This window comes from Aptenodytes forsteri, unplaced genomic scaffold (genome assembly GCF_000699145.1).
Source record: "Aptenodytes forsteri isolate BGI_AS27 unplaced genomic scaffold, ASM69914v1 Scaffold26, whole genome shotgun sequence".
In the NCBI taxonomy this organism is placed as follows: domain Eukaryota; kingdom Metazoa; phylum Chordata; class Aves; order Sphenisciformes; family Spheniscidae; genus Aptenodytes; species Aptenodytes forsteri.
This window is the reverse complement of record NW_008794125.1, coordinates 3,053,005-3,073,211: the sequence shown is the minus strand read 5'-3', so window position 1 is coordinate 3,073,211 and position 20,207 is coordinate 3,053,005. Positions and strand designations below refer to the sequence as shown.

Here is a 20,207-nt window from a genome sequence, read left to right as displayed (position 1 = left end):
CACCCCCCCCCCCCCAAATCAAAATACCCAGACTGTTACAGAATCTTCAATCTTCTTTTATTATTCTCAAGATAATATAATCAACCTCTAATCAAATTATTCTGGAATTTACCGAGACTCTCCTTCCACAGCTCCTCTTAATATGCAAGTGTTACTTCTAAAGCTTGTTTTTTTTAATTCCCTGTAAGAATGACACTGTCTGCCTTGCAATAAAGCTATTGGTTAATTAGACACCTTGAAATGGCAGCAGGTATTTCTTAGATAAATACTAATTTTGTTAGAAAAAAATCTTGAAAATAAATAATTTCTTTTCTTTTTCGCCATTTCAAAGATACAGCTTAAAAAAAAAAAGCCACCACTTGTGTATTGGTAAGTGGAAAGCAAATGTTGTAACAGTGACCATTAATCCTCAGGTTTTGGCCTTTGGACAGGCGCCAAGCAGAAAAACAGTGCCAGGTTATACTGTGGGGGAAGAGCCCGTCTTTCTAATGGAGGTCTGGAGTCTGGTGGATGAACACATGTGAATTTCATTATGTTGTCTCTGCCAAATCTGCTCAGATAATGAAAGCAGAATGGTTCTTTATTCAGGATGGGATTCTTAGTGTTTGAAATATTAGGAATAATAATTTTTATTAAAAAAAGATGCTTAGCCTGTGAATTCTAGAAAGATTTCTTTGACATTTATAATTTGGGAAATTTTCCCTTTTATACCTGTGTTTAGTTTTGTAGAAAATCAGTTAAAGAATTCACTGTTGTGATGGATTTAGTTGGATTTTTTGTTCGTGTTCTCCATTAGCCTGTCACCCATGCAGCTATGCTGACACCAAGCACAGCTGTCGCTACCCGCTTTGTCAGGAACGCACTGAAGTAAATAGCATGGCTGTGCATGTTGTGTATCGCAGATGCATCTGCGTAAGTACGATTTACTCCTGCAGTATATTTGCCCATGTGCAGATGTGTTGAAAGAAAGAATTTGAGGATGAATCATACCAGAGATGGAGAAGAAGCCTGTCCTGTCGTTTAGTCTGAGGGAAGGATTGAGGAGGTCATCTTTCGTGGTGGCACTTGTGCACCTGGGTAGAAGGCAAAAGCATTTCATTTTCTGGATAGGGGACAGATCTTGGAAACTTTGTTTTGAATCTGGCTGTGGCTGTGCATAAAACACAAGGAAACACTGGCCAAAAAAAAAAAAAGTCTGTTGTGGCATAGCTTGGTCCCTCTTAGTAGCACAGACCACGCTCTGCTTAGAGCATGAAATTCGGATGTAATCAGTTTCATCATCTTTGTGCAGGGAATTTGATGCAAAATATCCAAGTGCTTCAGGGTCTGCCTGGGAATGCTGTGAAAACCTGAGTGACTGACCAGGAGACTATAAAAGGAATATGAACATATTTCTGAAGGTGTCGCTTGGAAAGACTGAACACAAATTCCTGAGAGAACACTAAATGCTTTGCTTTTTCGAGGGGCACATCTCCAGTGATGTCCCAGAGCTGCATCACTCTTTTCTTGGATTTTGGCAGTGCAGAGCTGCAGAGCACCAGGAGTTAAACAGTGGAGAGCATGGGGTGATTGCATCTATTCCCATATATCATCTTCTGCCTCCTGTGATCTCCCGGGATCTTTCATATACCCTCCTCAGCTGTCTTCCAAGCTGAAGGTTTCTAGTCTACTTAGTTATTCCTTCCTTAGGCTCTTGCTCCAAAGCTAGTCCATAACTTTGATCATCCTGGTTGCCTGTCCCTGAATCTGTTCCAGTTTTGTTGTATCTTTCTGTAAGTAGAGGGGAGGAGCAGAACAAGTCTAGACATGCACACAAATTTCAGGACAGCAGAGCAACTTGCTTTATATGAGTAGTTGGGGTTTGCATCTGGGAATACTGTATGGCATTGCTGCAGCAAACTGGAGCAGTGGAGAAGGGGAAAGGTCTTTGGGGGTTCCCTGGTGTCTTCAAACACACACAAATCAACCCCGTCTTAAGCCATTTCAATTTTGACCTGGACACGTTAGCAAAGTTCATACTGAATGACATGAGAATTAGGGGAAAACCCGAGGTTGATTTCAGGAGAAATCAGTTCCAGAGATTTTCCAAATGACTCTTGAAAGATGTTTCTGTTTGGCCATTGGGTGGTTTGCATCAAAATACTCATGCAGTCATACACTGATTTTTAACAAAACATTTGTTTCTGGAGACTGTTGGAACAAGCACATAGATTTAACTGAGAGCTAGCGTGGGTTTAGGTGCTCTATTAAAGTTAGCACAAACTAATAATCACAAATGAATTCTTAGCTGGCTTAGATTAAACTATCTAGTTTTGTAGTGTAGGCAAGTCCTTGTGCTGCTTAAATTACAGGATCCTTGTGGGAGGAAGGCAAGCAGTTCAGAAAACCAGTATATTCTCTTAAGTACTGGCAGTGACTGCTGTCCTGCTGCTTCTCAGACTCTTGAACTGAGTGACCATAGAGCTGATTTGGAGCCGCTAGCTTAATGAGAGCAGCCGTCCTTTTACTGGAGAGGGATCAGAGTGCTGCACTGTCCCTGTGTGGCCCGTTTCTTGGCACAGGCACTGCACAGGGCTGTCCCAGGCACACATGCTCTTGGGACCAGGCAAGCAGCATGAATTGGACTGTTGCAGCAGACTTTGTTTTAAAAAGTAGTTTAACACTGACTTGAATCATGCTGGGGCCTTCTTGGTCCTTAATCAGCTCAGGATCTGAGGCCTATACAAGATGTGCAAAGCTTTATGTGCTGCTCCTACTTGCTCCCTTCTGCTTAGCTTGTCAAGAATGGGGTATTTGGCTCATGAGACTCTGGCTCTTTAGAGCTCTCTCGACACATAACCTTGTAGCATCGTCTATTTTGATACCAGATAGAATAAACCTTCTTCTCTGTTTTCTGTATTTGGCTTATGCTAAACTTCAGGCTCAGCGCTATCACTCGGGGATAGAGAAAGGTGTGTCACCAGCAGAGGTGCTTGGTAGAGCAGCTACAAAAGCCTTGAGAGCCACCAGCACTGTAGTGTCCTCAGCAGTACGTCCCCAGCCCAGCCTGATGCCGCAACAGATGTCGGAAGCACTTCAGCTGTAGCCTGTTGTTTTGCCACTTTGCTGGGGCAAGAAGTTGTGACTGTTAGTGTGTTCAGTTGAGTTCACTTGACCGTATCTTTGTGTTCATAAAACCATAATAAGTTGAAGGGTGGGCTCAAATATTTTTTTGTCACTGAGGAAGGGGAAATCTTTGTGCTCATCACTGAGATAAAGCTGCATCGTGTGGGATTTTACTGTGAGAGGTCTTCCCATCACTGGGTCAAATAGTGCTACTGCCTGAAGCCGTGGCGGGCATCACTACGTTGGTTTTTTGGAGAAATCATAGATGAGAGAGGAAGAAGAGTTTACAGAAAAAATATAACCTATGTCTTTCAGTGGGCATGAATCCTGAGCAGCAAAATAATCTTAGTACAAAGAGCTTTCCCTAAGGTTAAGAGGGATGTTGGGCTTCCCTCACTTCAGGAAGAGGCTAAATGCCAATCAAGCTTCTCTTTGACTTTGCTGTGATTTGTTTCTCTGGAATTTGCCAAGCTGTGTGTATTGCTGCCAGATCTGAAAGAATAGCTTGTAAAATCGACACCCCAGTGATGCTCTACCCAGGCCCGGGTCACACTGCGTGAACTTCCCTCTAACTTTTGGATCCTAGACTAGGACTTTGAAGGAAGTGTTTTGGGAGCAGTGAGTCAGACGGGTGGAGAGAGAAAGTTTTCTTCTCTCCAGCGGCTAAGAGCGGTTTCCAAGAATGAGAGCTGGAGCCATTCCAGGGAAGGAGCAGCAAGCTGCGCAGTGGGGGTGTGGGACTTCCCTATCACTTTCTGATTTCTAGCTGCTCAGGGAAAGAATTGGTCCCTGCGTCGTCGTTAGATCGCAGCTTTTAGCTTCGAATGCCACTCGTTACATGGAGTGACTCTTAGGCATGGGAGGAGGTAGATATTCAGCATCTCTGGACTGGCACTGGTGCTGGTGGCATGTCAGCGGCCGCATCCGTGTCAGGCAGATGCTGAAGCCACATAACCCCTGAGAGCAAACTGCTGCAGACTGCGAAGAGGGAGGAAGGCAGGCTGAAGCACTCTGGCAGGCAGGAGATGAGCCAGAAGGATTCAGCTACTCTTTGGTAGTTAAAATAAAACTTCTGATGTGCAAGTATGCTCAGGAGGACCCGAACATCAGCCCAGGGGTGTGGGGACAGGTGGGGGCAGAGAAGGCAGTAGCTCGTCATGGCATCCCTGCACTCTTATCCTGCCTGCTCTCTCCACCTCTTCCCAAAGCTCTTGTGGTGTTGCTCTCACATTCAGGGGCTGCTGGCTCGGAGCAGAGAGCGTGGTCTGTGTTGCACACGGCTAGAAAGAGTGTGAAAACTTTCTTGTAGAAGTGCAGAAAGAGCAGCCAGAGACAGAAATGCCAGGTACCCGCTGCCGCGGCTCTGCTGATGCTCTGGGAGCACCTGCAGTTGTCTCTCTTCACGTGAACTCCCAAGGACTTGGTTCAATTAAAGCGTAACCACGGTTTCCACTTGCATTTGTCCTGGATGAAGGCAAGTACTAGTGTAATTAGGGATTGCTCAGAATCTCACAGTTGTTCCTGGTGGGTGAGGCAGCATCCCGATGCGAAGGATGTTTCTTTGTGCATGGATGAAAAGCAGAATTAGGACATGGAACATGTTCTTAAAAATCTAAAATGACCTTTGAGCTCTAAATCACTGTAGCACAGGGAAGCAGCTTTTGGCTGCCAGATTAGCATCAATCCCCTTCGTTAGAGAAGGGAGTGCCTGGGAACAGATTGCTGACAGCTGTTGGAAATAAGTCTGTTGACTTCACCGAGCTGTACTGAGGGCAGCGGGGGCTCTGAGCAGGTTCAGGGCAAGAGGCACACCTCACAAAAGCCAGAAATCAGGTCCTCAGTTGATAGGCTCAGTTGGGAGCCCAGGAGGGTAATTTAGTGTGGGATTTATACAAAATATGAGAGGGATTCTATTTTTGGAAATCGCAGGTCCTTAGGGATATGTCAGTGCCTACAAAAAAAGCCTTTGCCAGGAGGGAGCATGGCTCCAGATGTTTGAGGCTGGAGAGGGAGAGGGGATTCTTGTGGAGCGGCATCACCGAGCACGAAGATGCTGGCGGGGAGGAATGCTGTGGGCGGCCCCAGCACAAGGGGTGCTGTGTGGGGCAGCACACAGACTGCTTTACTAGGCTCTCTCCTCACCCACTCAAGGTCATGAGAAGACCTTCCTTGCTGTCCAGTGGAAAGTATCAAGGAACTGTTTATGTCCCACTTAGGCTGGAGATCCTCATCACAGGGGAACGTCTGTGCTCAGAGCTGCATCTTTGCTTCACTGTCACCAAAATCAGGGAGGGCAGCTGATCACAACAGCTGTGGGGAGCTGGAGTTTCCTAAGGCTCCTGACAGGGTGGCAAATCACATTTGAGAAGAGAATCTGTCAGTTTTCTTCACTTCTTGTCACAGAAAGGTCTCTGATGGAGGGATGCTCCCGGGGCCGTGCATCCCACAGCCAGAGACGGTGCAGCCCCGTCCTGCCCCAGGTCCCTGTCTTGCGAGAGCTTCCCTGGCACAAGGGTTCGGACTGCTCTCCCTTGTAGCTATGCCGTTACCCAAAGCCATGGTCATCCCACCTGCTGTTACACCTCCAAGAGGGTGTTTGAATTGGTAACACCTGCAGCCAGGGCTCCCTCAGCAGCAGCACAGACAGCAGCTGCTCCCGGTGCCTGCAGCTCCTTCCCAGGTTTCTTTGTCCAGCCTAACTCTGCAAGCTGCCTCTTTCTGCCAGTGGCATCTGGACTCATTCCTCCTCCGTTAGCTGGAGTTCTTATAATCAGAGTTTATTATAAATCCACTGGGTTTGGGAGCAGCTTTGGATAGCTATGCCAAAACTGAACCATATGTGTATTTATTCCTGAACATTGTGCTGACATAAGAAAAACCTCTTGCCCTCTGGTGAGCCTTGGAGCAGCAGCTAGACTTAGTAACATCAAGAAGTGGGGTTGGGGAAGAGCAAGTCAGCACTGATGCATAAAGGACACATAGCTGTGGGACACTGGACATTCAGAAGAGGGAAGGGAGCGCACTGACCACGGGTTAGCGGCTCACTCCAGAGGCTTTGGCATTTGAAGCGAAGCAGCCCGAGAGGAGGACAGACCCTGTGGTTGGGCGCAGCAGGCAATCCCCTGCTCCATCAGGCTAAGCTGAGCCACAGGCTCAGAGCTGAAGTGCTCCTGCTGGTGGTGGGGCTGAAAGCTGAGACGTTCTTGATGAACAGCCCTGTACTAACACGTGGTTCTTGTTCTGCACAGGGGAAGGGGCTGCAGTATTACTTCGCTCTTTGGAACCTCTTCAGGGTTTAGATGCGATGAGAGAGCTGCGCAGCGCTTCAAGGAAAGGACCCACAAAGCTGCTGAAGGACTGGCAGCTGTGTAATGGGCCCTCCAAGCTCTGCCAAGCATTTGGGATTGATAAAGCTTTTGACCAAAGGGACTTGACTCAAGATGCAGCCATCTGGATGGCGCCTGGACATGACCTACCAGGGGAGCAGGACGTGGTAGCCACAACAAGGATTGGTGTTGGCAACAGGGGAGAGTGGGCACAGAAACCTCTCAGGTTTTATTTACGAGGAAACAAATTTGTGAGTGTTGTAGACAAGAAAACGGAGAGAGAGATGGCAGCAATGGGACACTTCTCTTGCAGCTGACAAGTCTTGCAAGTGTGCCACCGGCCAGGACTTGAGCTGTGCTCTGTATGACAGCTTCAAGCTATGTCATGGCAGCAGCTAGGGCAGACAGAGTGGCTTGGAGGTTTTTAACAATAAATGTACTTTATCATAATGAATGGGGCAAGGTGGAATTTTATTTGTGGGGCAGACTGGCGTGGGTCTCCCAGCCAGAACTGAGGTTGGTTTTGGACGATGAAGGCCACTGTCTCCCTTGCCAGTGGATCCAGGCTTAATTAAGGTGGGCGAGTGGTGAAGGTTCACAGCTCTGACCTTCTGTGCTGCTCCCATTGCTGCTGGCCCCCAGTAGAGGCCATCGCTTGGTTGCCGCAGGGGAATAGTCAAAAGACTGGATGGCAGCAGGGCTGACTGAAAGGATGAGAGCTGGGAGAAGAGGAGGTAAAGGACGGATCTCACTGTTGTCTACAACTACCTAGTGGGAGGGTGTAGAGAAGACAGAGCCAGGCTTTTGTCAGACAGGATGAGAGGCAATGGGCACAAGCTGGAAAACAGGAAATTCTCATTAGCTGTATGGAAAAAATTTTTACCACGAGGGTGGTCAAACACTGGCACAGGGGCCCAGAGAGGCTGTGGGACATTCAAACCTCCACTGGACAAGCTCCTGAGTGACCTGACCTAACACATTTTCTTTGAGCAGAGGTTTTGACAAAAGACCTCCAGAGACCCCTTCCAACCTATACCAGTCTATAACATCCAGCTTAGAGAACAAGAATTTTTTTGTTTGTTTTCCCAGCTGCTTTTCGGACCAGTTCAGAACTTACCAGGGTGTGAACCCCAACATGCTGGCCCACAGTAGAGGCCATCGCTTGGTTGCCGCAGGGGAATAGTCAAAAGACTGGATGGCAGCAGGGCTGACTGAAAGGATGAGAGCTGGGAGAAGAGGAGGTAAAGGACGGATCTCACTGTTGTTACAACTACCGCCGCAGGGGAATAGTCAAAAGACTGGATGGCAGCAGGGCTGACTGAAAGGATGAGAGCTGGGAGAAGAGGAGGTAAAGGACGGATCTCACTGTTGTCTACAACTACCTAGTGGGAGGGTGTAGAGAAGACAGAGCCAGGCTTTTGTCAGACAGGATGAGAGGCAATGGGCACAAGCTGGAAAACAGGAAATTCTCATTAGCTGTATGGAAAAAATTTTTACCACGAGGGTGGTCAAACACTGGCACAGGGGCCCAGAGAGGCTGTGGGACATTCAAACCTCCACTGGACAAGCTCCTGAGTGACCTGACCTAACACATTTTCTTTGAGCAGAGGTTTTGACAAAAGACCTCCAGAGACCCCTTCCAACCTATACCAGTCTATAACATCCAGCTTAGAGAACAAGAATTTTTTTGTTTGTTTTCCCAGCTGCTTTTCGGACCAGTTCAGAACTTACCAGGGTGTGAACCCCAACACAGAGAAAGCACTGACGCTGAGCTTTCTGTGATGCTGCAGCCTGCCATGAGGTACAGGGGGAAAAAACCCATAGGATTTAGGGCAGAACCCGCAGAACTGCAGCCACGCTGGCAGTTTGAAGGGTGACAGGGACACACACCCCCACCCCCCTCCCCTCCCCTTAGGATTCATATGCAAGAAAAAAGCTCAAGTTCTTCAAAACCCTCGTCCCCATCACATGAAAAAAATCTTGTTTGGCCCCTTCTGAACAGCCCTTGTTATGCCGATCTCAGTAGCTCACCTTGAGATGCAGTTGATGGGGGCTGGTTGGGACTGGGGCCCTTCAGCAATGTTGATCTGATTTTTAGGTCGGATATTGCTTTTGCTCTTCTACAACATCCCTGCTTGCGGCTGCAGGGGAAGACTCACTGAAGGGACCGTGAGTAAGTAGGTGTCATCGGGTATCTGGTGCACTGTGGACACTGGGCTCTCCCGGCGTGACTGTGCCTTGCTGGTGGTAGGTAAGTTATATAAAGCTCACAGTTTCACCCAATTTGTGTGTGGGCAAGTGAAGCTGCTCTGTGAGAGCCTGCAACTCTGGGAAAAACTCCAGCTTGTGTGTGTGGCATAAGGGACGGTCTTAAGGAGGAGCCTGACAGTCTTTTAACAACATACACCCCTGGAATCCACCGCCATGGAGGTAAAGGTCTCCCCCCGCCCCGCTTCCCTGGGTATGCAGCACAGAGCAGTGAGCAGCTGTGGGGAACAGTGGCCTCACGCAGGCTGGGGGTGAGCTGGCATAAGCTCCTGCCGACGCCAGAAACAGGGCTGTCGCCTCTTGTTCTAGCCCCGGCACGGCTGGAGGAGCAGTCCTGAACCAGATCAGGAAACGCAGCCATGTAAAGACCTGTATCTTGTTTTTCAGCTGGATAGCTTTAACCCAGTCTGGTTCCCTGCAGCCACAGCCACGCTTGCAGGGAGGGGAATGGAAGAACAAAACAAGCCCTGGGGGACAAGTCTGAGTGCCCTTAGCACCAGCCTCTGGCTGTGTGGAACTAGTATGTCCATGCACTAGCAGCTTGGCCAGCTAATTTCAGTCCTGCTCAACAACCAAGCTCCCCACCCCCAGTCAAAAACTGGAAACCCTGAAAACCCACAAACAGGGCTGCTTGGTGACAGCCGTGCTCCAATGGACACTTAGTAATAAGGATACTGGGGAAACAATAAGCTGTAACAGCGAGCGAGTCATTCTTACTCATGAAACGGTTTACTTGTGATACTTTGCCTTTCTACCTATGTCCTCACTGCTGCCAGATAATGATGATCAAACAGAATTCCTCGGGGCCCAGGGACATTTCCCTAAAAGCCAGGCCAACTCCACTCTGCCCTTGAGCAGAGCCCATGCGCGCTCTGCCGTAGGGACAGGCTGCTCACAAACGGTGCTCGCGGCTGAATGACCCAGCAGTCATGTTGGAGAGCGGAGAAAGCAGTTCTGGTGCACCAGCGTCCACCCAAAGGTGACTGTCAGTAACACTGCAGTGGAAATCTTCTTGGCCCACTCTCGGAAGCCCTGGGGAGAAAGCAGGGTCAGGGAAGGGCTGTGCGCCGGCAGTTCCCGTGCTGTGAACATGGTGCGGCAGGAATCCAGGCTGAGCAAGCGCACGCTGTCCTGCAGCAGGCCCCAGAGCCCTCGCACAGACTGTCCTCGGCTGTCACCACAGGAAGCAGATGGGAAATTGAGGCACGGAGGGGGAGAAACTGCTCTATGTCACATGGCAAGAAGGAATTGAAATGGCCTCCTTTAGTTTTTAGACATCTTGTAGACTATCAGTATGGAGAGTGTAGCAGGTTCCCTTCCTTTGCCAGTAGGGTCACTTTAAGAGAGACTGAAAAACTGAAATCACGGGGTCCTCGTGGCTGGTCACCACCAGCACGCTGCGGAATTTGTCAAACAGCATCAGGAGCTGGGAGCGACGCATGTTCTCGTTGTACATGATCTCCTCCAAATGGTGTCGGCCTCGGAAATAGTGCAGCAGCCTGCGGGGAAGGAGAGCAAGGGAGGCACGTGGGCCAAAAGCAAGTGCACGCAGCTAGAACCGATACTGCCACCCTCAAGGTTTCCTCTCCCCTGGGATGCAAATCAGAAGGTGTTTGGGTTGTGTCCCTCATTTACATGAAAAGTGAAGTGAATTAAATCGGTTCTTACCTTAGGCATGCCTAGCACAGAAATCCCCTGGAAAAGCAGGGGACTCCCCCTCCTCGGGGCTTTGCAGAGGTCCTCCTTGTATCAAAAGGTTTCCTAGCCTGGGGCCTTTCCTGAGATGACTGTCAATTTTCAACACAGTTTTAACTCCAGAAAGCAAGGAACCACAAGTGCCAACAAGCCTTGAGAAGTCAGGAAGTGGCAGATTTACTTCTGCCCTCTCTTACCTGGGTCTACACTGCCCTTCGTCACAGCTCTGCATCACAGGCCTGCGTACCTGCACTTGCTTTTCGCATATTTTCCCTCACAGCAGCCCAAGGGGCTTGGTAACTACAGGTCGTGTGCTCTTGAGGTTTGGTCAGCTTGGGGCAGGAGGAGCAGTCACAACAGGGAGATGGAAACTTCGGTGACAAGGCACCACAGAGAAGCTCTGGGAGTTATAAAGCCCCCAAAGAGCTCTAAAACCCTGAAGTCTAAGCTAAAACCACACTGACTTCTTAAATTCCCAGCTCTCTTTAAATAGAGGTGGCACAGATAGATACCCCTTTGTTGGGCACCGTTATGCTACAGACATCAGATAACCTCGGCCCTGCAGTCAATCACAGCCGGGTCTAAGACAAACCGCTGCAGCCTCTTCACTGCAGCAAGTCCCCAGTTGCTGAGGACCTGCTCCCCAGAGACCCTTCAGAGCCGTAACACCAAGCCAGCCCTCCAGACAAAGCTAGAGTTTGCTGCTCAGTCTCTTAATTGTCTTAACAACCTCCCAAACGGAGGAACCATACTGCACATGTCGCTCAAATACTCCTACCCGTCAAGGCCCAAACGCGTATGCCAGAATCACTTCCCCAGCTATGCAGACAGATGTGCGTCCACATGTGTTACACATCACATTCTGCTCTGCGCTTCAGCAGCTTTTGCTCGTGCTGCCATACCCATCTGCAGCCTAGGAATATGCTGGCCTGCTGCTTCATGCCAACTGACAGTAAAAATGAATGGAGATGACAAGATCTGTTTTCCAATTCATTCATACAGTCCTCATGCAGGAACAGCCCTCGAAAGACACCAAATATCCCTTAAAGCATTCCTGCCTATTTTCACGTGACAGTAGGGTGAGGCCTCTCATGCTTTCCCTGAAGGACTGACGTTTGCCTGGCTGTCTTCCGCTGCTCAGGCTAGGCACTCCTGTCACCCATTACCCTTCATGGGTGACTGGAAAGGAGTCACTGTGCAACTAGTCACCCTCCCTCTACACTGCACAGAGTAGGTTTTACCTCCAGTACGCTGCCATTTGTGTTTCTCTGCTCTCCAACGCGCCACGTCCCTCCTCTCATTCCCCAAACAGCTGTATGTAAGCTCAGAGCCGGGAACCTCACTGCCTCATCCCTGCAGGCGGCCCGGGGCTGTGCAGCCCCCAGCACACTGCGAACTCCCTTAGGCTTTGATGTTCATCTGCCTGCTCTCAAGTTGGCACCATTATGTAGAACATAATTGCTACGTCTCTGTACCTGCAGTACAAACAAAGAACAGACAGACAAGCTCCCGTCGTATTTACCTTTCCACTATCTGGGCTGTGCATTTGCCTTTTGCAGTATCTCCCACTGGGTATTTCAAGCAGGCTAACTGGCTTCCTTCCCTGGGCCGATGGCAACCAGTGCGCTGAGAAGTGGCCGTTAGCAGGGACAGGGTGGGTTTGTGTGTGCATGTGTCAAAACCAGACTGTTCCCTGAGGTATTAACAGTAATTTTTGTATCTTGTAACTCGTATCACTGTTCAAAAAGTGATTGTGAAGATTTTAAAAGCTATGTATTCCGTCCCTTCTATAAAGCTGCTCACTGTGGTTGCCCATGCTCTCACCTCCTGGCACAGCTGTCTTCGTGCAATTAGACCTGGCTTTCAACTGCAACGCAGACTAAGCAGGAGTTTTCCAATAAATAAATTCATCCTATATTCAGAAAGAGTCTGGATATGTAACCAGTCAAGATGAAATACTTTCCACTCCAGTAAAAGCTAGAGAGGATATTAAAGAACATCACAAAAATGCCGTCTGGAAGACACCTCCAAAGTCTAGTCCAGCATCCTGCTCCAGCAGGATTACTGCCAATGCTGTAGCTCTTTCTAGCCAAGCTCTGAAACCCTCCAAGGACGGAGGTCCCCCCACATGCCTGGGTAATCTGTCCTGGGCTGCACCCCCCTCCTGGGGAAGAAGTTTTTTCAAAAGTCCAACTAGAATCTACAAAGCTGTAACTTGGGGCTCACAGCTCCAGCAAAGATGGGCACTACCTTTGCCTTTTGGAGCAGTTAACATCTGTAGGACCCAAACGGGCCATAAGACGCACTTCTTGGGGCAGTAACACTGCATTTGAGTCCCTCTGAAGCTGCACAGCTCTGTCTGTTGGCAGATGTGCGCTTCCAGATCCAGATGCGGTGATGGAAGATTATTGTTTTCCATTGCTCATCACTGTTCTCCCCTCTTCAAGTTATAAGAGCTACTCCTCTAACAGCAGTGTAGTGTTCTTAAACACTGAAAAAAAAAGGATCATCTCAGACTAGTCATTCAAATAAAATTAGCTTATTTCTGGCCAAGGAGACACCCCTTCCACCAGCACTGCTTGAAGATGGAGCAGAACTGTCCACAGCTTAGTGCCACCAATGAGCATTCCTCAGTGGAGTAAAGAACCTCCATCTCCCAATCTAAGAGCAAGAAAAGAGAATCTTGAAAGTGATTCCACACCCATGGCTTGGGAGAGAAGCCATCAGTGAAGCCTCAAACTGTCTTTAAAAGTACTGCTTAATGTGCAATGAGGAACACTGTGTACATTACTGGAGATCTAGCTCAAAAAGAACTTGTCTCCTTCTCAAGTTTACTTCTGGAAGGACATGCCAACCCTCCTCCAGCAGCACCTGAGGAAAGAACTTGGATTTCAATTCCCATTCAATGTTCCGAGGGTTAATGCAGCCAATGCTGGAGCCAAGCTTCAGTATTCCTTGTTTCCCCTTAAGGTTTCTGCCTTGCAAATACCGGCTGTGCATAGCAATGGACAGGCACAAGCCCTTTCGGCCATGTTTAAGGAATAACAGGCGTTCAGAGGCATAGACACAAGAAAATGTATCGGGCTGAACTTTATTGCTCTGCTGAAAATAGCCCATCCCTTTGTGTGCACACACAACTATACTTGGAAGGGCAGTTGCAGTATGTTTAGTGCACTAACTATGCATTTATAGCAGGAGTTTGTTCTGGGAGGCAGCAGATACAGCAGAGCCGTTTGCGATAGCACAGCCCTCATTAGGCTGCTATTTCTCAAAACGAAGCAAAAAGAAGAGCTGACGCAGTAACCTGTATGAGGTAATGAGGGAGATCAGCTCATTCACTGCAGCGGCTTCTCCACAATTGTTTACACTTTCATTAAGAGCAATAGGTTTACCCAGACACTCATCTCTGATGGTTTACGGCACAAAAAGAGAGAAAATACACCCACAACCTCCAAGGCCTGGTGTCTCATAAAGCCACCGGTAACCAAGAGCGTCTTGCATAAACATTTCTATTTGTACACTCCAGCATCCTACCCGTAGGACTCATTTGTTTATCGTATCTTCTCTCTTCCTCACTGTTGATTTAAGAGTAAGTTATGCAGTTGTCAATTCAATCTATAATAGAAGGGAAATTCAGACTTAGCAAAACCATCCTGGGGATCTGCAGAAGAACCTGGTGCACGAGCAAACTGCAAAATAAACGTCATTAAGACAGCTGCCTGGTTACGGCAGCTGATTTTATGAAGGAATCAAAGTAATTTTTTGCATCTGCAATTCTAAAGCTTTCAAATGGCTGTTTTACCCAGATGAGGGAAGTGATAGGGGAGCAATCATGAAATCCTTTCCTCTCCAAAGGATAACTAAGAATCTGCATTGCCACTAAACTGGTCCAAAGCGTCCCCCCCAAATTCTGTCTTAAGATATCACCAATCATGATTTTGTTTTTACTTTTCTTTCTCACTGGTTTTGTAATGACTTATCTGGTAATGAGGAAAAAACATTTCAAAGCACTCTAACGGCCAAAGTGTTGCCTCTCAATCAGAGAGCATCCTCTGAACAGTTTACAGAAGATGGAGAAGGAGACGAGTTATTCAGAGAGCAGTAACTACCCACAAGCTTGGGAGAGCTCTATGAAAATGCCCGAGCACAGCATAGCTGCAAACTCTGCCACAGACAGGAAAAGTATTTTCTTGCTATTACAGTTTCTCCAGGCTACTTGACTATATCCATCCTAGGGCAAGAACCAGGTTTTCAGGGGATTACCAACTGCATCTGGGAAGTATAGGAAAAGCTGCAGTACTTGCCTCAGGTGGTTTTCTGCTCCACAAGTATGAAAACCGGCGAAAGTTGCATTCCAGCGATGCCACCGTGTTCTGAAATGCTTAGGAAGAAGAAGTATTTTCCCCCACACCTTCTTCCCAGATGGCCGGTTAGGAAGTCATTCTGCTTTTTACCATGTGCAGAACCACACCTTGCATATTTCTGTTGTGTTGAAATTTGTAACAACAAAACTGGGTGCTACTAATCACACAGCCTAATGACTTTAACCGAACTAACCTAACGTAATGCGCAGCTCATCTCTGCAAAACAGACCTTGAAACCTTTGTAGACTGGTCTGTAGAAGTATTCAGGCTGGCTTTGCGCCTGATGCTCGTTTCTCTGTCTCGTATTTGCATGGAGTTTACAAACCTTAAAATATAGGATAGCTGGCTTGGAAATCTCAACGGACACAAAACGACAGCATCAGCATGACTGGGTCTTTGCTTTGCATGCTTAGAAGGTTTTTTCAGGCTACGCAGTTTTATGTCTACCATGTGTGGACACAGGAAAACTGGCAGGCAAACAGTGAAGTCCCTATTGTCCAACCATACGCCCTGATGCTCCTTCACACATCCAGGACTCTTTGTTAACAAGTGTTCTTGTGACACATACATTCGTTTTTGTCAAAAACTGATGTGCACAGATGAAATAGGTATAAGGGGAACACACCCAAAAGAATTTATCTTCCAAAATCCCAAGCTAACGGGATTTGCTCAGAGTCCACACCAATCCTTCGATAAAACAGCAAGGATAAGAAAAAAATCATTACATTCTGCACTCCTCATTTCCTACCTTGCAAACATGCGAAGATCTTCTGGATTTTGGGCAGCAGGGACATTAAGGATAGCTTCCCGCTCATGTTCCAACAAGCTTGCTAGGAGATTCTCTGTCATCCTTTTATTTAGGGGTGAGTCCCCACCAGGTATCAACTCAGCACTGGAATTATCCATGCTAGGGCTTGTCAGAGTCATGTCATCACTACTAGCTATCAGGGGAAGAGAGAAAGAGACACAGAATTTTTATATTCCTCAGCATAATGATGCAAAGATTATCAATTCAGGCTGTTTCTATGCAGTCTTTCCAAATAATCCCTTCAGATTCGTAGAGCAAAGAAAGTGGCTCTCGAAATGCTGCATGTATCTGCAGTCATATGACAACACAGCGATTTTCTCAATGGGAAAGTCAAATGTTTCAACAAAGTCATCAATTTATGTGGAAAATTGTACTTCTGGAGACCATAAACAGTCCATAAAAAACATCTGAAAAGAAAATTCCCAGCCAGCTCTGCTGGAATACCATGAAGTGGTAACATGAAAAGCCTAACAGCACAGAAGGTGGGAGCAAGCAGAAAGAAAGGCCAAGAAGCAATATCCTCTTGTGAGTGAGCCAGAATAAGCAGATCGCAGACTTATCTGACTCACGTTCCAAGATTTCTGCCCTAATTCATGACTTCTGTAAAGCTGAAAGTTGTACAGAGAGTCTCTCCCGATATCCAGCCTCAGTGGCGTTCTGAGAATGCTGCTCGTAACAGCACAGGCAGGAAAGTGTGGGGATTTCAGCATTATATCTGATTTATACTCTTGAAAAAATGCTTTCCTGGAATCACCCTGAAGAATGGCACTGAGGAGATGAAAGAAATCAGGAGACATAAACAGAAATCAACCATTTGTGAGAACAACAGCTAGCTCTGCATCTCCTTAGGTGGCTCTACAGCCCACAGAAACCACTGCTGTTTGAAACAAATTTTCTTCCTCTCCTGAAACCACAGTTCATGCGGTAACAGCGGTGCAGCCAGAGGAACATGGCGGTTACTTTTGCATACAGCAAGGAAGTAGGAAGTTACTTCGAAAAAACAGAAGTACCTCTGACAAAATAAAAATATTTTACATGACCAAGTGAGAACTTGGCAAATTACAAAGCACTACTTATTTTTAAAAACAGGAATTTAAGGTCTAATAGCCCTTAAGACTATCACCAATGCCCAACTCTAAATTTAAGAAGGGCTGGACATAATTAGCAAGCACTCCAGCAAAGATGAGTTGACTTGTTACCAAGGCCTGATTACCCTAGGCACTGCTAAGGGAAGCTCTCTCTAGAAGTGGGCTGTAGTCTGAACAGCAGAGAAAAGCGTGCTCATACTTGGAGAGCCAAAGCTGAGAGCATTGGGGGTGCTTAAACTTCGGCCCCCAACTCTGGCAGTAAAGGGCATGTCTTCATCTTGGGCTCGGAAATCCTCCTCGTTTGGTGGCACCATCAGACAGACGTAAGTGTGAAGCTGAATAAGAAGCCGGTGTTGGAGCATCCATATCACCATTTGAATGAGCTGAGTCTGCAGAGTAAGAAATGAGGTATTACACACCTGTGAAATAAAATACAGGAGGAAAACAACGCACAAAGGTTAGGCTTTGTGACTAAGAAGTCACAGGGAGAAATGCTTTCCACCCCACACAACAGTTTTATCTCTTCTCCAATCATAAAAAGGTGACCAGGCACACGTGTTCATTACACCCAAAGCCTTTGTGGATGCTTAGGCTGTAATCAAACCTTGAACGATCAACATGTCTTCATGCAACACTGCCCAGCAGAGCCAGTGTCCTCAAATGAACCCGTAGCCCCAGCACCTGCTATGTTCTAGCAGAGCAGCTGAATGCCCTCACCACGTAATGCTTTAGCCATACAAATGTTGCCATACAACCCCATGGGGATCTGTTCAGTCCTCTTTTAACAAAACAAGTTTAGTAGGTGCTAAAAAAAATGGGATAGTCTTCTTTCTGAGAGACCAGACGTGGGAAATGAGTCAACCAGATGCAGGCCCTGATGCCCATGGCCCAACAGTGTGAGTGAGCCCTGAGATTAGTTTGCTGGTTTCTAAACAAGGCCCACTAAAGTCACTAATCACTGAAGGGTTAATCCCAGAGTACTCAGATTGAAGGGTAGGTTCCCCTAGAAAGCTAGTGAGAGGGCAGGGTGATGGGGCAGAGCTGAAGCAACCAAGACAGGTGCCCAGAAGTAGGAGCCATTTGCCATCAGATGGGAAATTGCTGCAAAACCATGGGAGAGACTCCGGAGATCAGAGCCCTGCCAGGGCTCAGCGATGCAGAAATAGCGCTAGCAGCTGCAGAAACCTTGGCAAGAGACAGCAGCCGGCTGCTGCCAAGGAGTCCTGTCTCAATGCAAAGGGTTAATATCCCCCATTCGCTCGCCATTCCTCTGCAACAAAAGGACAGGCCAAGCTTATAAAGGCACCTAGGTTTCTAGGGTACAGACAGGCAAGAGTTTCAAAAGCTCCAAAAGATGACACTCCTATTAAACAAACATGCACAACAGCTCTGTGTTACAGCAGCTGAAGACCTGCACAGCGTCCCCAGAGCGATGCTGAAAGCAGTGGGCAGAGTGAGGGACAAGCGTTTGTAGGTTCTTGGCATGGCCTATTTTCAGGAGTTCTGGGGGAGCATTCAAAACGCATCATCGTGTCTGAATTTCTGCACAAAAAGCCTTTTCATATCACTGCAGGCAACCCTTCCCATAGCTAACGGCTCTGAAAACACTGATTCACTGACAAAAGCTGTTTGGGGATTTCATAGCAACCAGCACTGTTTTGGTGAGAGAAACACATGCAGAATGAGCTCAGCCTCCGAGAAGGAAGCTAGCTCTGCTGTATTAATCATCAGGATAATGGGCCAAATCTCAATAAAAGCCCCAAACTGAAGTTCATCAGCCCACATAATTTTCCTTTTTCCATAAATCTTCTAATTCTCAGTTCCTCCTCTGCTATCAAATCACAAAAGAAACATCTTCTGTTTGCAGACAGACCCACACCCTGTCTTTTCAGGGATTACCACTTTCGGGGGCCGAATGGATTTTAATCTTAAAACATATTATCTGGGATCGCCTTCAAACGTATCTTTTTCGGAAAAGCCGTAATTCATTTTACGTGTTTAATAGAAAATCTACAGAAGAGGAAGGTTGGCAAAAGATACCAAATGCATAGTGTTTTGCTAACATCTGAAATCAGCCTGGAAGAGAGAGGAGGCTTACTCCAATGATTATGTTGCTAAAAACCTTCCTTCCAGATGCAGGCCTGGATAGTACATTTTACTTAAATTTCCAACCTGTTGGCATGCAGTGATGTCTGATTAGCTAGTTTCACATTAACTGAAAGAGGTCTGCACATTTCACAGCACAAAATAACCCTGGAAAAATCCAAGGCAATTCAAGGAGACAGTAAGACAGGCTCTACCAGACCTGCAGAATCTGCCGGGTAGGGCCTGGCCTAGACCAACCTCCACTGGTCACTTTGGTGGTTTCATGAATTACAAAAATAGCCAGTTGCTTTCGTTAACAGCTCTGTGTGCGTGGAAAGTCTTATCCAACACTCTCTAATTGTGCATACGCACCTTCACCTCTACGCTCTTGTGCAAATATCTAGAAAGCCACCCTTGAGACAGCAGCTATGGCTCAGTGGAACAAGAAGCCAGGCAAAAGTGGTGTTACAGCTTTACAACTGTAACGTTGTACAACCATTGCCAAATGCCTTTGTGCCGTAAGTGGGAGAGCTGGAGATCGGCTGCGACTAACTTGAAAACTAGAGAAAACTGTTCTTCCTTATTGAAGTGAGCCTGAACAATCATCCCTAGATGAGAGAGAATGATGATCATTGACCGTTATCTATAATAAGCTAGACTTCAGCGGGAATTTGGTACCTCTTAAAATCTAATCCTAGAAAAAAGCCCAAGCGATGCAGTGTCCTGCGCCATGCCCGAAGTGGCGTGCTTTGTGCCGTCACTGCAAACGTGCCTCACACCACCACTTCCACTTTGTCCTGCCCACACATAAATACCCTTTCCAGGTTTAAACCTATTTCTTACCAAAAGCAGCAAATGTTTTCACAGATAAGGTCTAGCAGAAGCTTTGCTAATGCATTCTGCTGCTTGTCTCTGGACACGAACGCTGAATTTACATCCATTCTCCACCTGCTCCTCTTGATGGAGCTTACAGACAGGTCTGCAGGAGAGAAGGCTTCCCTGCACCATCTGTGCTGCTCTGGCTGTCGGAAATGCTCTTCCTCCCTCAGAGATAGAGGGTTATCTTGGTGCTTGAAAAGCCAAAAAGGGCTGAGAGTAGCTTCCCAGGCAAGGGCATGTTTCAGTCCCAGGACTGCCTCCACTCACTCAGTCATCATCTGGCACCATAGAATCATAGAATCATAGAATCATAGAATCATAGAATCATAGAATCATAGAATCATAGAATCATAGAATCATAGAATCATAGAATCATTGAGGTTGGAAAGGACCTCTAAGATCATCGAGTCCAACCGTTAACCCAACACCACCATGCCCACTAAACCATGTCCCTAAGCGCCTCATCTACTCGTCTTTTAAATACCTCCAGGGAGGGGGACTCCCCCCCTTCCCTGGGCAGCCTGTTCCAATGTTTCACCACTCTTTCAGTAAAGAAATTTTTCCTTACATCCAATCTAAACCTCCCCTG

The 20,207-nt window shown here is 47.3% G+C and overlaps 2 protein-coding genes across 11 annotated transcripts in view; one reads left to right on the top strand and one right to left on the bottom strand.

Annotated features, from left to right (window-relative positions):
• Nucleotides 1-6,877, top strand: part of MPG (N-methylpurine DNA glycosylase) — a 17,117-nt gene extending 10,240 nt beyond the window's left edge. For all 3 annotated transcript variants that reach the window (XM_009277846.2, XM_009277854.2, XM_009277862.2), the window contains one exon: nucleotides 6,354-6,877. In XM_009277846.2, the coding sequence (XP_009276121.1) occupies nucleotides 6,354-6,748 (395 nt within the window). In that variant the 3' untranslated portion in view covers nucleotides 6,749-6,877. The remainder of the gene's footprint in view (nucleotides 1-6,353) is intronic.
• A 2,534-nt stretch (nucleotides 6,878-9,411) lies between these two features.
• The window catches only part of NPRL3 (NPR3 like, GATOR1 complex subunit), a 48,425-nt gene continuing 37,629 nt past the window's right edge, over nucleotides 9,412-20,207 (bottom strand). For 6 of the 8 annotated variants that reach the window (XM_009277817.2, XM_009277792.2, XM_009277825.2 and 3 more), the window contains 3 exons: nucleotides 16,854-17,043; nucleotides 15,507-15,699; nucleotides 9,412-10,198 (listed from right to left, as the gene is read on the bottom strand). In XM_009277817.2, coding sequence (XP_009276092.1) covers nucleotides 10,033-10,198; nucleotides 15,507-15,699; nucleotides 16,854-17,043 — 549 coding nt within the window. In that variant the 3' untranslated portion in view covers nucleotides 9,412-10,032. Of the gene's footprint in view, nucleotides 10,199-12,988; nucleotides 13,056-14,806; nucleotides 14,877-15,506; nucleotides 15,700-16,853; nucleotides 17,044-20,207 lie in introns of those variants that run through there. The other 2 variants (XM_019471840.1, XM_009277809.1) reach the window with 2 other exon arrangements.